Here is a 15,972-nt window from a genome sequence, read left to right on the forward strand (position 1 = left end):
TCCACATGGCATGCTCAGGAAGGAAGTTGACCCTTGCTAAGACAGGCACTGGAGGACTCAGCAGTCCCCTTGAGGAAAGAAAAATATAGACAAGCCAGCAGCCAGGGAGACACTAGGACTGGGGCTGGCTGACTCCAGTCTTGCAAGGCCTCTTCTCTTTTCCCTGCTTTAATCTCCTGTGGTCTTCCAGGTCAACTATATGGGAGATCTTAGTCTACCACACACCTGAAAGCAAGAATGCCTATTTAGGATCTCATAACAGTTTAGGCATAACTACTTTGTGTTAAGATCTTTAAGTTCTTTTGCTTAAGAATCATCATGATCTTCTTTCTACTCCTTGCTACTCACCCTAAGGTACTACAAGCATCAACAAACTGCATTATCAACAGAGCTGTGGAGAAGTGAGTAGGTCCAGTACAAGGCAAAGGGTTGCACTGTGGAGCTCAGAGCCCAAAATGGTCATTAAAGGCAATGAGTGCTAAGAGTGTGTGCTCCAGCATAGGAAAGTGGGAGCACAATTCTTGGAAGAGTTTAAGGGAGACAACATAATTCCAACAGTACTGATTCAACTGTGGAGAAGCAGGCAGGTCCAGTTTGGCAAGCAAAGCCAAAGCGAAGCAGAAACTCCAGTTAAAGGCAGAGGGTTGCACAGTGGAGCTCAGAGCCCCAACACCTGGAGGCTCACACTGCTTACCAGCAGGGTATTGCCGGCCTTCACGCACTCAGCCAACTGCGGCCCTGCAAGAAAGAGACAGAGTTACAGCCTTCCAGCACCACCCAAATGGCCACATGTTTGACTCTGAACAAGAGCTCAGCAGGTCCTTTGTCAATGAGGACAACAGCACAACTTCTCATGGTAAGTGCAGGGAGTGGTAAGTGCTAAGGGTGTCTGCTTCAATGCAGGGAGCAAAATTCTGAAAAGATTTTTAAAAGGAGACATGATTTCAGCAAAGTAGAGACGCCAAAGAGCAGGAACTAAATGGACAAGATACCCATGGACATGGTCCATGTCTTGGAAATGGAAAAGACAAACTGACAGGAGGAAGGAGGAGGAAATACCCCTGCTAACTACACAAAGAAGTGCCCACTACATTTAACAGGAGGAGAGCAGCTCTCCCTCTTTGCCCCAGCATGGAAACTTTTCCAGTGGCCGTTGCTAGTGCCTCTTTTGTAACTTTTTTTTTTTTAAACAATGTCAGTCACATGAAGAAAGGGAAAAGGGAAAAGGGAAAAGAAAGGGAAACATTTTCAGTCATTTCATTTTCATTCATTCAGTCATTTTCATTTTCAGGGAAACAATGTCAGTCACATGAAGAAAGGGAAACACATGAAGAAAGGGAAACATGAAGAAAGGGAAACATTTCACATGAAGAAAGGAAACATTCAGACCTCATTGATAAATTAAAGATCAATAAGTCACCGGGCCCTGATGGCATCCACCCAAGAGTTATTAAGGAATTGAAGAATGAAGTTGCAGACCTCTTGACTAAGGTATGCAACTTGTCCCTCAAAACGGCCATGGTGCCAGAAGATTGGAGGATAGCAAATGTCACGCCTATTTTTAAAAAGGGAACGAGGGGACCCGGGAAACTATAGGCCGGTCAGCCTAACATCCATACCGGGTAAGATAGTGGAATGCCTCATCAAAGATAGGATCTCAAAACACAGACGAACAGGCCTTGCTGAGGGAGAGTCAGCATGGCTTCTGTAAGGGTAAGTCTTGCCTCGCCAACCTTATAGAATTCTTTGAAAAGGTCAACAGGCATGTGGATGTGGGAGAACCCGTGGACATTATATATCTGGACTTTCAGAAGGCATTTGACACGGTCCCTCACCAAAGGCTACTGAAAAAACTCCACAGTCAGGGAATTAGAGGACAGGTCCTCTCGTGGATTGAGAACTGGTTGGAGGCCAGGAAGCAGAGAGTGGGTGTCAATGGGCAAGTTTCACAATGGAGAGAGGTGAAAAGCGGTGTGCCCCAAGGATCTGTCTTGGGACCGGTGCATTTCAACCTCTTCATAAATGACCTGGAGACAGGGTTGAGCAGTGAAGTGGTTAAGTTTGCAGACGACACCAAACTTTTCCGAGTGGTGAAGACCAGAAGTGATTGTGAGGAGCTCCAGAAGGATCTCTCCAGACTGGCAGAATGGGCAGCAAAATGGCAGATGCGTTTCAATGTCAGTAAGTGTAAAGTCATGCACATTGGGGCAAAAAATCAAAACTTTAGATATAGGCTGATGGGTTCTGAGCTGTCTGTGACAGATCAGGAGAGAGATCTTGGGGTGGTGGTGGACAGGTCGATGAAAGTGTCGACCCAATGTGCGGCGGCAGTGAAGAAGGCCAATTCTATGCTTGGGATCATTAGGAAGGGTATTGAGAACAAAACGGCTAGTATTATAATGCCGTTGTACAAATCGATGGTAAGGCCGCACCTGGAGTATTGTGTCCAGTTCTGGTCGCCGCATCTCAAAAAAGACATAGTGGAAATGGAAAAGGTGCAAAAGAGAGCGACTAAGATGATTACGGGGCTGGGGCACCTTCCTTATGAGGAAAGGCTACGGCGTTTGGGCCTCTTCAGCCTAGAAAAGAGATGCCTGAGGGGGGACATGATTGAGACATACAAAATTATGCAGGGGATTGACAGAGTGGATAGGGAGATGCTCTTTACACTCTCACATAATACCAGAACCAGGGGACATCCACTAAAATTGAGTGTTGGGCGGGTTAGGACAGACAAAAGAAAATATTTCTTTACTCAGTGTGTGGTCAGTCTGTGGAACTCCTTGCCACAGGATGTGGTGCTGGCGTCTAGCCTAGACGCCTTTAAAAGGGGATTGGACGAGTTTCTGGAGGAAAAATCCATTATGGGGTACAAGCCATGATGTGTATGCGCAACCTCCTGATTTTAGGAATGGGTTAAGTCAGAATGCCAGATGTAGGGGAGAGCACCAGGATGAGATCTCTTGTTATCTGGTGTGCTCCCTGGGGCATTTGGTGGGCCGCTGTGAGATACAGGAAGCTGGACTAGATGGGCCTATGGCCTGATCCAGTGAGGCTGTTCTTATGTTCTTATGTTCTTATTTATTTACTTTAAACTGCTTTGTGAACTACGTTTTGCTGGAAAGCTGCAAATAAATGAATTTGGCATCCATGACATTCAAGGCAGGGCAACAGGGTTGCCTACAGCCTGGCTGCCTACAGTCTCTCACCTGCAGTTGCATGGAGCCAGCGGAGAGCTTTCGCTTCCAAGAGCTGCCACTCATCAATCTGCTCCGCAGCGTTGGAGTGAAGCCAGAGGATGGCCAGCACAGTCGCCCAGGCATCGGGGACCACCTTGTGGTGAAGTTGGAAGAAAAGTCAGACATGGAGTCCTGCTCACTTAATGGCCCAGTGCAGATGTAAGAATGAAGTGGTTTGCTTTTCTTAACCAGTGTTTTGCCTTTCATCTGCACTGAGCAAGCCATGGTTAAGCCACTTTCCCTAATATGACAGTCTTTCAGCTTGCAAGGCAAAAACCAGGCATCACTGCTCCCTCCCTCCATAGTGCCCTCCATAGACAGCACTTCACTTCCCGAGCAAAACCATGGTGAATGTACTTCTGAAACTGTAATTTACATTTAGGTGAGAAATTTTGGTGAACTTTAAACTGTCTTATGTCTGCACTGGGCCATCCCTTCAGGCACAGCAATTGTTAGTTGCCTGCCATGAAACCAGGAAAGCACATTCTTAAAATTGCCATTTTCAAACCATCACCCATTCAAGTGCAAAATGTCCCACCATACACACAGGAGTTGCCACAAGCATTCAGCCAAGTGCCAAATGCTGGTCTTGCCCCAAATGTACCTGGGCAGGTGCTTTGCTTGAGATTTCAGCCTCACTTAGGCCTAGTATGCTGGCCAATTCAGTACCAAGGGGCCAGGAGCCATCTGCATTCTGCAGGCAGACCAGGCTTAAGAAAGGACTTTCTTTTTCCATGGAGTCGAACTCTTGATCTTCTTGTACTCCTAGAAGGGCACAGGATTGGAAGCCAGAAATGACCTGGGAATGTTCTCATCTGCCTTGATTGACAATTGAGAATCCACCAATGCATAAAGATAACTAGAAAAAAATCTAAAATCCCATGAGATCCAAGACGGTGGTACCAAGGAGAGCCAATAGAAGGAGCAACCTGGGACATCCAGTTGCACTCTAAGGCGCCATGGCACACAGTTTGGGAACCACTGGTTTACACCAATCAGCTCTTTGATGGCTGTTCTGTGCTTCATTATGTTTTCCATTCATTGTAATCCATTTTGGTTACCTGGCCAATTCTTGTATTTTTGCACCCTCATCTGTTCCACAATCATATGTGCTTTTAATTTTTTATATATCTCAACTGGATGCTTTTAAAAAAAAAAACACAAAAAAATTATTAATTTACTTCAATAATATTTTGAAATTGTGGTCTGTTTCACCATTGCATTTTAGGCTCATCTGTCTACACCAGGGGTGTCAAACATAAGGCCCGGGGGGTGGATGCGGCCCACAGAAGCTTTTTATCCGGCCCTCAGGCTCTCAGCTGCGGAGTAGTGCTAAGGTGGCACTGCTGAAAGGGCAGCCCACATGAAAATTGGGCTCTCCCATGTCTTGAAATATGATCAAGGTTTGTGTTTTCTGTCATTTTCAGTTCATGAGTTCCTAAGTGAGAAAAAGTGCTTATTTTTGGTTATGACCTGTTTGATGATATCACTTCCTGCCTAATGACATCACTTTCAGCCCTCAGCAGGCATCATGAATGCTAGTTGGCCCTCTGTATGAAATGAGTTTGACACCCCTGGTCTACAGCATACCTTGACAATCTTTCTAAAGATGGCTTACAACTATCTGCCTGGTAACATGGACTTCTCCAGAGATGTAAATGCTCCACGTCTAAAAGCAAGTTTCTTGACCTCACACTTATCAAGACATCTCTGGTTTCTGCTACACATTTGGAAATCATTTGTTACCTGAAGAGCAAGGCCTAGCGGGGGAACTAGCACACATCATGATCTTTGGGGCCCAATGCATACCTCGCTTCAAAACACGTGCCTCTGGCATGGGAGCACTGCAGAAACCTGGGGAAGGAGGAAAATACACAGTTTCGATGAGGAGAGCTAACCACACACAAACCAGACCGTTTCCTGTTATTTCTTTGCTTGTATCATGCCATTCCTGCACTGAGCTCTGCACAGGAGAGGTCCTGATAGCTGATATAGGGGAAGCCTCTTGTCCCCTGAGTCAGCTAGAAAATGAGCATAGAAAAGACATCACTTTATTACTACTCCCGACAGGGGCCTGCGGCCTTGGCAACCTGCTCTCCTCTAGGCAGACCAATGATCAAGGGCACGAGTTCTCCAAGTTAATGAGGCTTCAAGGGGGAGAAACTAGGTGGGTGTGTATGTTTCAAGGTACACATGCAGTTAACGAAACTGGCAAGTGTGGTGACATTACCATGCCAAAGCAGCTGGCACACTCCTCTCTTCTCAGCCCAGACGTAACATATGCTACGCTCCACCACCATGTGTACCTTGAAGCTTTCTAGCAGAACGTTTCCAGCTCTTGCTCCCAGATGAATTTCTCGCCTATAAACTTATACATCTAGAACTCACCTGAGTTCTAGAGGCCCAAAGTGATTGGGGGCAACCTACCAAATGAACCTTCAAGCAGGATGTCTCGGTGGACGAGGGGGCATTGAAGGGTCTTGCCGAGCTCGGTGTTCACCCCCACATAGGCTGTCTGGGAACACACCACCCCCGAGCTCAGGCTGGTCTCCAATGCCAAATGCTGCTTTTCCTCCTCATCAGTCTCCTCCAATTCCTGCAACAGGGTCTGAGCTGCCAGGAGGTGAACTGGGAGTCTAGAAAGAGAGAAATGGGGAGGGGGAACACTTAGGACAGCTTATCCATCTGAAGTCCACGGGCCTTTCCTTGGGCTCTCAACAGTATTAGCATCCTTATATAAAACCACAGGTGCTCTGTGTTATGTTCACCTCTGCTGATGCTGCACAAACATGTTTTTCACTGGCAGTGGAAGAGGAGAACTAACTGTGCCTGATCTATGTGTGCAAAGCCCCTGTACCGAGGTGGAATTCATGGCAAACAATAATATTTGGCACATAGGCCATATCGCCAGTGTGCAGCTGTGGAATCCCTAGCAAGACAGTCACCATGGCTCTTCAGACAGAAACCTTCTCACCATCCAATTCACCTGGAACCCCAGCCTTTGTACACAAAATATTGGTTTTAGGTGGTAAACCTGTGCTGCAACCTTTGCAATTCACTGGAAACTGATGCTGCTGAATAAAAGCCTTTGGTTAATTGTTTAGAATAGCTATACATTTTAATACCGACTTTTCTAATAAGCCTGTTCCAAAGTGGATTATCATTGCTTGCAAAGCTAAGCCTGAAAATGTCTCAAAGCACCAAATGGACAAATGAGACAAAGGGCACAATCCTAACCAACTTTCTAGCACAGAGGTAAGGGCAGTGCAGCTCTGAGGTAAGAGAACAAACATTCCCTTACCTTGAGGAGTCCTCCATGACTGCCCCCCACCTGCAGGATGCAGCACATGCCCCACTGGCACAGCTATGCCAGTGCTGGAAAGTTGGTTAGGAAATCACTCACATGCAGTGAGGGCCCTGCAAGGGTTTCCTATCTGAAAAATGGTGAGATGAGATGCAGCTACTCAGTGTATGAACTGTGAATTGCATCCTCAGATGCAGATTGCAGGGCAAATTAGACCTTCAGGAGAGACAGGAAACACAGAACAGTGAGTGCAGCTTTGCACATTTGGCCCCTGCTGGTGCAGCCAAAGTTTCCAGAGTGTCATATCTCTAGCTAAGGTACCTGGGCATTGGACTGAGAGGAGAGTCTAGAGTGCCCTACCTGCCAGTCTCCTGAGCTTGGAGTGGGAACTTCATAGTCTCCTTGATAGTCTGGTCTTGGAAGGTGTACTGAAGCTCAACAGACCCTTCTGTGACTCCTGATGACTGCGGGAGAACAGAAGAGTGTCACAGTATGGATGGGTTGGAGGGAAACAGAGATGGAAAGACATCATATTGGAGGGCTGCCTTTGGACAGCATTGGCTCTAGTGAACAGAAAGCACAAGAGTAGAACTTCTTCACCTGATAGAATTCAGAATTAGGGGTGGGTGGGGAGGGCTGCTCACTGCTTAAAGCTTTAGCAAGAGTTACTTGCCTGATGCTGCCCACATATCTGGGCATAGATGAGGCAACGCTGACCCTCAAAGATCACCCGAGGGCCTGATCCCACAACCTTGGCCTCCAGTCCAGAAGGCAAGTCCCAGTGCAGAGAAATCCCTGTCACGGCTGGCTGCAGGGCTCTCTTCAAAGACTGCAGTACCTGAGGAAAGACAATTATCATGTGAACGGAGGGGTAGGGAGAAGGGCTCCTGGGCAACAAAAAGGAAAGTGTCTCGCCCTGATGGCTGCAAAAATATGCCTGAAATGATGTGAGCAGTCCCTGCTGAAGCCTGAGAAGTGGCTGAATAAGATAACCTTTAAGTTTAGTACACATGCAGTCTATGTACAGGGCCAGAGACAGAAATGTGTCGCACAGCTGGCATGCACGGGATATTGTGCTAATGTTCAGAAAGCATTCTTTCTGGACAGAAACCAGATGGGTGGGATTTTTCCCCCCTCACCAAAATATTTTAAAATGCCTCCTTTGGAAAATCTAGAGGTAAAACTTTGGGTACTACTCGTTGCACAAAGCTTTTAAAAGGTTGTCTTGGGACACCACAGGAGGGTGAGGGTTCAGACAAAGGACGCTCAAGAAGGTCATCCTCAGTGCTGTCAAAGAAGCTGCAAAGAGAAAGAGCTCCTTACTCAGGTTTCTTCTTCACCCCCAAAATCTGCAGCTAAGTTCTCTGGTAGAAGGGGCTGGGATCACAAGGGCCCATGAACACACACATGTTGGAGATTTCAGTAAACAAACTATAGCTGAGTGGAGAGAAACGAAGCCTAGCTGACTTTCAGAGAGAGGGTGGCAGAGCTCTCGAGCATCCTCACCTTGGCCTGCATGCGCTCCTTGCCCGTGATGAATTCTGCACTGCCCCCAGCTGCTCGGGCAATGCCTTTAATGAGGGCTGTAGAAGCCCCTTCTCCAATGCCAAAAGAGAAGCACCTGTGCGGGGGGGGGGGAGGAGACATGGTCAGAGAAGCTGGACCACAACACAGTATGGAGAACGGGGTGTGTGTGAGATTTTCTCAGTTCCTACCTGTGGGAGCTGCTGTGACGTCTAACTTCTGAGATGACCTGATCTGTGTTCCCCACCTCTCCATCTGTGAACACCAGGAGCTGGAAGGACAGATAGAGACAGGATCATAGCTTCTCCTATGGAAGGACAGATAGAGACAGGATCAGAGCTGGGAGCCTCCATTTCTCAGAGCCTAAGCATGCTGCAGCCTCCCTCTGCTTTCGCATGCCCCAGTACGGGCCTCAAATCACAAACACCCCAGGCCAGGTACAATCACGATTCTCCTGTTCTCTTTTTTCATGTTTTTGGTCTTGTTTTGACTTATAACAGAAAGGAAATGACCTCCCAACAGAGTTTCTCCTACCTGACGAGGATGTCCTTCCTGGAATGGCTGTCTATAAATGGCCTGGAGTGGCTGCAGAATCTCTGTGCCCCCAAAATCAGCATCCAGTTCCTTCACCCGCTGGAGGGATTCTGACATCGTCTGCTGGGTGTATTCTACGCTCTTCCTGCAGAGCATATAAAAGAGTAAAGGAACAGTGGATCCAATCTGCAAAGGCTCAGTCTTGTTTCTGATCAGCAGTTCCTAGCAGTAACCATATCCCAACAGACTCCCTGTATATTCTCCATCATTGATATTCTGCACATAAATGTCCCTTTATGCATTCAGATTCAAGCTCCTCCTATCAAGCCGATGAGGAACTAGGCACTGTACAGGGCAGAGTTGGCATAAGTGGGGAACAGGAAGGTTCCTGGAAGCAGCAAGGACAGGAGATCTGAGTAGCCCCTGATAGGCCATATATAAGGAAGGGGTTTGGGGCCAAGAGAAACAGGAGGGGGTTGTCCCAAGCCCCTCTCTCAGTGTGGTTTTGCTTTTCTTTCGGCTCTCTCCTATCCTTGGACCCCAAATGTCAAAGATGAGCAAAATCCCTTTTCTCCTTTTCCATTAATGCAAATTCGCAATAGGCAGGAACATGGAAAACCGGAAATTGACAGTGGTTGGCGAAAGGCAGGGTATTTTGACACTCACGGGTAGAAAGACTCGTAGTGTGATCCAAAGCCATAGATGTTGAAGTGACACCCCAGAGGAAGACTCTTCAGTAGAAGAATGAGGGTCTCCTGAAGTGGGGAGGGGAGGACAAAAACTAGAGAATCACCCTGGACATCTGGGCTTTTCTTTTCAGACTCAATGCAGCAGACCCCAGTCTAAGGACCCATCTGCTACTACCCTTCCATGCTACACTCCCTGACTCCTTCCTCTCCTAATATCCCACCCACGTTTTTACAGCAGCCTCCGGATCATCCTTTTCAATCACACTACACGTGTTACCACATGTGTCAATTGGCATCGCACCTTCGCACTCTGAATGCGTGTAGGCAAGTTTGGGTCATCCCCAATGTTCCAACTCATGCTGCCAGAGCAATCCAGAAGGAAGATGAATTCCCCAGTGGCGTTCAGGGCAGGTTTTGATGGAGGGAGGCTGGGGTACAGTGTAAGCAGAAGTGCTGGATCCCCCATCAGAGAGCCTGTTTTTTGCACAGAGAAAGGACATTCAGTAGTCAGTTCCACACCCAGATTTGTACACAACTGGATCATGAATGACACAAATAATGAAACTTTCTTTTACGGTGGGTTACGGGGAGCAGCAAATGGATTTGGGGTTCCTTTCACACCAAGTGGGCTGCCACATGGACACTTCAATCTGCTTTCCATAACAGATCGAAAGACAGCAATCTAGCCCACTTTCTCCTTATGTGGTCCCTTTAAACCAGGGATGTCAAACATAAGGTCTGTAGGACAAATGCGCTCCCTCCCCTGAAGCCTTTTTCCACTCCTGTTATAATTGGGCTCCCCCAGTGTCATAATTAGGCTCTCGCATACCTTGAAGTTAGGAACAAGATTTGCACATGTTCTCTTCTGTCATTGGCAGCTAAGGAGTTTCTATGCGAGAACCAAGTGTTTATTTCTGGCCATTATCTGCTTAATGATGTAGCTTCCTGCTTAATGATGTCACTACAGTCCTCAGCAGGCACCATGAATGCTATTCGGCCAATGGCTTTGACACCTCTGCTTTAAACAAAGAAGGGAGTGCAGGACATGGCAAGCACACCCCAAGCATGCTCCACACTTCCTGACCTCTTTAAAGGGAATATGCAAGAGAGAAGTAATGCAAGGAGACAGGCACTTTCTTGAAGGCACTGTAGAGTACATCAGTGGGCTGTCGGCTTTATTGCTGAGGACTTTGGGTTGAGCAATGGATTACCTTCAGTCATCCCTGCCTAGGCACCAAGTACTGCACCTAGGACCTCATTCTAGTACAAGTTGGCCTCCTAACACCTCTTACATTCCAGCTTCCACTTCCTTCTTGCACCACAGCATTGCTCACCTGAGGCAGCCCCTGTCTTCCCTGTCTCCAGCAGAGCACTGGGCTTGTGAATTTCCTCGTAATAAATCAGCAGCTCCACATCTCGATCGAATTTGTATCCTTCAGCCAAGGAGATCTTCAGAAGAAGAAGAGAACAGACAGGAGAAGAAAAGTTGAGGGATGGACAAGATTTCAGAATGCCTCAGGGTCAGGAGCATCAATTCCTAAATTACAAGCACCTCTAGGAAATATGTAAAGCCCCTGATAAATAAATGAATTAAAGAATAAAAGGATTCCCAAAGTGACCAGGGAAAGAAGCAGATGTCACTGCATGACTCACTGTTCAGGTTCCTTCACTTCTGCCCAGTCTGCCAGACTGATAAGTCAATATCACATCTGCCTCCCAATCTTCTCCAGTCATATGAGAAACTCTGGTCCAGGCATAGGATTCAGAAATCTTAGCTGTGTGGTTTTGTATTCATATGGAATAGAATATGCTGGCCTGAGAGACTGTTTTCTCCTTCATTGCTTTCATTTTGGATCTGCACCACCATCCGTTTGCAGGCTTCACTTTTTCTATAGTGTGCAAAGTTTGGTTCGTGGTCATCTTGCTTATTTGTTCACTCAGACAGGAAATAAGATGGTAGGATATTTACTGGAGCTCTTCATTTTAGGGTGTATGAAGAAGGCAACAAGACTGACTGCTGCTCAGTTCAAAAGGAATTCCCTCTGTGAGGGGTGCCCCGTGAAGGGGGTTTCTGGGGGTCACCCAGCAGGGTGCCGAGGGTCGGTTGGTTGGTCTCTTGGGATTCCCTGGGTGGGTGTGTCCACCTCCCTGGGGTTCCCTGCAGGGGGAGCCTCTGACCAAGTCAGGGGGAGGGGGTTCACAACACCCTTGTCGTCCTTCCTGGAGGCAGAACCTGAGGCCCTTGGTCTTCAGGTAGGGGGTTGCAGCTCCAGCCTCCTGCCTTCCCTTTCCAGAACTGCCTGTCATCGCTGCTTTTATTCTCCCCAGCCACACCGTTGGCTCCTCCTCTTCCTCCCTATCTAGGCTTAAAGGTGCCCTATGCATGCATATTCGGTATGCATGTACAGGTCATGCCTCTTTGTCTACTGGGGTTCTGTTCTGGAACCTCTAGTAGATTAAAAATAAAAAAACATGCGGATACCAGATCAGAGGAAAAAGACCAACTACCAGGTTCCTTGGATTGGATCACGCCATTAGATGGTGTGAATAATGAAATACAAGGGAATAAAACTATAATTATTTAACAGTGTGAAGGTAGGAAATGGGATCTGGGTGCTTTTTTGCCTTGTCACAAGGCATTTAAAGGTGAACTTCGGTATCAGTGGTAAGTCAAATCAGTGAATACCAAGGTCCCACATGTAATTCTTTTTCATGCAGAAGCACTGAACTTGTCTGGTTAAAGGCAAACCACCATCCCTACTGTTTGTGTGAGTCTGGGACTAGACTGAAAACATATTTCTCTATTCATGCAGTGGACACATTCCTTCGCCAGTGAGGATCTCAAAACAGCTCCCCTTTTTGTCTTCTGGCTCTCTCTTTTCTTTTAAAAACAAGCAAGTTTTTAAATTCAAGCTCAGGGATTGCAGCCCAAGGTGTAAAGAGAGACAGGGTGGTACCCCTGTGACCCCCAGTAACGACTGACCTACAATTGTAAACTCTGAACTTTAAAAGTTGGACAAAAGGAGCAAGTTTATTACTAAGACTGAAAAGAGGCCTAAAACATTATCTGTGCAAATTGTTCTTTTACTGCAAGCGGTCTCTTCAGCTACACTGTCAGCTATCTAGGCTGCTGCCATCTGGAAGTCTGCCATCTCTTGAGCACCAATCAGGTGCTTCCAGAGACCTAAAGAGCCAATCAGATGCTTCCACCAAGCCCAGGTCTCACATGGGGATGGGACCAGGTGAGAACAGCAACCATTGACTGTGAACGGCCAGCATAACTGCAACAGTTAGCCATGGCCAAAAACCCACCCAATCATCATGGTGGCTGGATATATAGCTTCCATGGGCTGTATCCAACCTTCTTGACACCCCTGGTCCATGGTCTGAACCTGAAGCTGTGAAAAGCCTCCTTGGCTCCCATCCTTTATACCTGTGTTTTTGCTCTGAATCAAAATGAATGGATGTTCTTCTCCTTTCCTGATCCCCTCTTTCCTGTGGTGTTGTAATGCTTGTGCTCTGTCCCTGGGCTAAGTAAAACTGGTTTACAGCATTCATCTGGGGGCAATGTATGTTGATCTCCTAGTAGAGCAAATTCACCTATTTTCAGAACCAAACACCAAACCCCTCTGCTTGGTGCATCAATCCCCTTACCTGGGCATTGGTACGGTCTTGTGCCACATAGTTTAGGGGCGTAAGGGTGCACTTGGATTCCACACGGTTGATGGCATATGGGGACTCCAGTGTGGCCCTGAGACTGAGTGAGTAGGGAAGCTGCCCCTTGGACCATCGTGGTATGAGTTTGGTGATACCTCTGCCTGCCGAATCTATTAAGTGAAAATCATAGTCAAGCCTGTGACTGTAGAACAGAACAAGCAAAATCCTCTTGTAAAAACCACCCTCCCTCCAGCGTCTACTGGCAATGAACAACAGTCAGTAGAAACACCCAAGCAGAGCGGATGTGGCAGGTGGAGACACCATGAGGCAGGACCACCTAGTATGGGAGTGGTGGTGGGAACTATCCTGAGGTTTGGTCTAACAGGGAGCAGGATGGAGTGGTCAGATCCAGCGGAGGAAGAGCAGACTGTAGCACTTCAAGTAACACAGAGGGCTGCCATTTTTAAAGACTCCCACCCTTAAAACAAAATCTTGTACATAAAAAGCAGGCTCACCTGGGACAAAGGCCCCACTAGCCCAAACTGCTACTTTCTTTCCTTTTTGAACACCATGGAGTCTCACGCATGCAGTCGCTCAGCTGCAAGGGAATCCACTCTGCCACCTCACTGATCACACCACAGGACAGGAATGAAAAACTAGCGTGCCTGGAAGAACGTTCCCATCCCAACCTGTGCCTTTCCTTCTAGGGCTGTAGAGGGATGTGGGAAGCTGCTTCATATTGCGTCAGACAGCATAGAGAGGAATGGGTGGCAGTGAAGGAGCTTCATTTTCTGGTGTCACAAGGCTGACTCTTACCCTGGGGATCATAGCGGGGATTCAGCACAGCGGGCAGGACAAAGCGGACGGCTCCGTCAGCCTCTGGAGCCAATGCCTGAACGTAGCGCAGCTTCAGGGTGGCCTCCCCACCGGGAGGAAGGTTGCCCAGGCTGCAGCTGAAAATGTCACTCATTTGCCTTTCAAGCAGGAAAGCCTGGTGGACTTCAACTATGGCATCCTCATATTCCTGCTCTGCCTGCATTGGGGTGGGGGAGAAGAAAAAGGAAAAGGAGGAGCGAAGAGGGCAAGGAGAGAAGATCCCAAGAAAGGTTGCAATACCAGTTCCCTTGAGAATTTTAGAACAAAAATGGTTAGATAACACTGTTATCCAAGAGCATACATATGCAACATATACAGGTGTTTATTTTTTACTGTCGATAGCATGTATTCTGTTGAACCTATATATACTGCACATGCTGGTGATAAGCATTGCTTTATGAAAGATGCGGCTCTATAACAGAACAGCCCAATCCTACCCTCAGCTGGCAAGCGGAGGCCTAGTCAGCAGCACATAGGTAAGTAGAGACATATTTACTTACCTCCTCCACTGCTCCCTGGTCCCCACTGGGCTACGCTAGCTATTTTGCTGACATAAACACGGTAGGTCCAATTGAACTGTGTTGGGCCCAGGCTGAGAACATAGGATCTCATGGACACTGCTGCTGCTGGCAAGATCTACTTCAGACATGCCCCCAGCCTGATTTGCCCTGCAAATCCCAGTCCAAAAGATCCTGCTCCCATCTTCCCTGGGTTGGTGGTAGTTCTGTGAGCATTGTTCCTAACAAGGTGTGGGCTGCACACCTCCCTGACACACTCCACACAGCATGGAGTTCAGCAGTTCGGCAACAACATCATTGGCAAATGTCCACAGGCAGTGTTGCAACACTGTGAAGCTGTAGGAGAAGTCCATGCATGGGCCCCTTACTGGGAATGCTGTCCACAATCTGCTGGCACCTGCACACAGCCTCCAAGCCTTTGTGCTGGCAGTAGCTCTATGGAGCAGCTGCTGTACCAATGGCTTGCAGGACGAGATGATGGATCACAAGGTACTGCCAGGAATGGGCCGAAAGTAAATTAACACTGGTAGTATTCACACAACTGTCAATCACACATTTTAAGTCCTATCAAGTTCAGCTCAGTGATTTTGGCACATGCTGAACTCCTTCACAGGCGCACTTATGTTGTTCCAGTGAATCTGGACTGACTCCTTAGTCACACTTTTTTTGGGTAGGTGTGCAAACATCTGCACTGAACAAAAGGTAGGAGAAACATGTTCTTCCTGTTTTCAAGATAAGTTGGCCACGCAGACTGGTTGGCCCTTGCCAGAATCACAAAGCCATACCCTCCCCAGCAATGCTTCAATGTCAAGCATCACAGACCAGAATGGTGGGGTTCTCAAGTAAGTTCTTTCTCTGCAGTGTAATGAAGAACCCACCTTCTTCTTCTCTAGGATCCGGGCCTCAATCCGTGTCCCACCAATCAGGCACTCAAAGGCGTACACGGCAGCCTCGTCATCCAGAGGGAAAACAAACACAGCCTCCACTGGGGACTTCTCCTCATTCTGGTAGCAAAGCTCAGAGACCACGTCAGCCACGAAGCCTCGAACCACCACATCCACAGAGATGCCTCGCAAAGGCACTGGGGCAAGGTAGCAATGAAGAGTGGAGGTTAGCTGAATGTTAGGCCTGGCATGTCAGGAAACCACAAGCAGATCACTTACCTGGCTTTTGGGAGCATGTAATAAGGCCACATTCAGGCATGGCTGATGATAACCTCCGGGGAGGAAGCAGGAGTCCAGGGGAAGAAGGTACAGTCTGTGGTAAAAAAAGAAAGAATTCCATTTCTGTTTCTCTCTTCATTTGAGAAAAGGAAAGTTGTAATGTAGACAAATCTATCAAACAATGTCTTCTTCTGCCTGCATCTGTTGCTTCCCCCACCATACCTGGTATTCAAGTTCAATGCTTTCTCCAGCTAGCCATACCTGGCAATCTTTCCTCTTCAACATGAAAGCATTTATTTTTTTCAGCTCTTTTAATACACTTGTGTTTCACTGTTAATAAACTCTGCATCAGTATTAATATTAGTTAATATAAGACTCAATATTTTGTGCAGAGCCTGCATATTGTCTAAGTGGTTTGGGTGCTCTCCATAGTTTTGCTGCGGAGAAATTCATCCTGTGGTTTGTGAG

General features: G+C 47.4%; 1 protein-coding gene across 1 annotated transcript; it reads right to left on the reverse strand.

The window, feature by feature from the left end:
- Positions 1-658: 658 nt before the first annotated feature.
- Positions 659-15,566, reverse strand: LOC136653191 (von Willebrand factor A domain-containing protein 5A-like). The gene is made up of 17 exons (XM_066630101.1): positions 15,505-15,566; positions 15,220-15,422; positions 13,758-13,980; positions 12,945-13,108; positions 10,625-10,739; positions 9,592-9,764; positions 9,268-9,356; positions 8,602-8,746; positions 8,259-8,338; positions 8,050-8,164; positions 7,217-7,381; positions 6,904-7,007; positions 5,667-5,875; positions 5,049-5,093; positions 3,844-4,004; positions 3,210-3,333; positions 659-738 (listed from the first exon to the last, which is right to left on the reverse strand). Exons 1-17 carry the CDS (start codon positions 15,542-15,544, stop codon positions 659-661), a joined length of 2,235 nt encoding a protein of 744 aa, XP_066486198.1. The 5' UTR covers positions 15,545-15,566.
- Between the last annotated feature and the right edge of the window lie 406 nt (positions 15,567-15,972).

This window comes from Tiliqua scincoides, chromosome 5 (genome assembly GCF_035046505.1).
Source record: "Tiliqua scincoides isolate rTilSci1 chromosome 5, rTilSci1.hap2, whole genome shotgun sequence".
Classification (NCBI taxonomy): Eukaryota; Metazoa; Chordata; class Lepidosauria; order Squamata; family Scincidae; genus Tiliqua; species Tiliqua scincoides.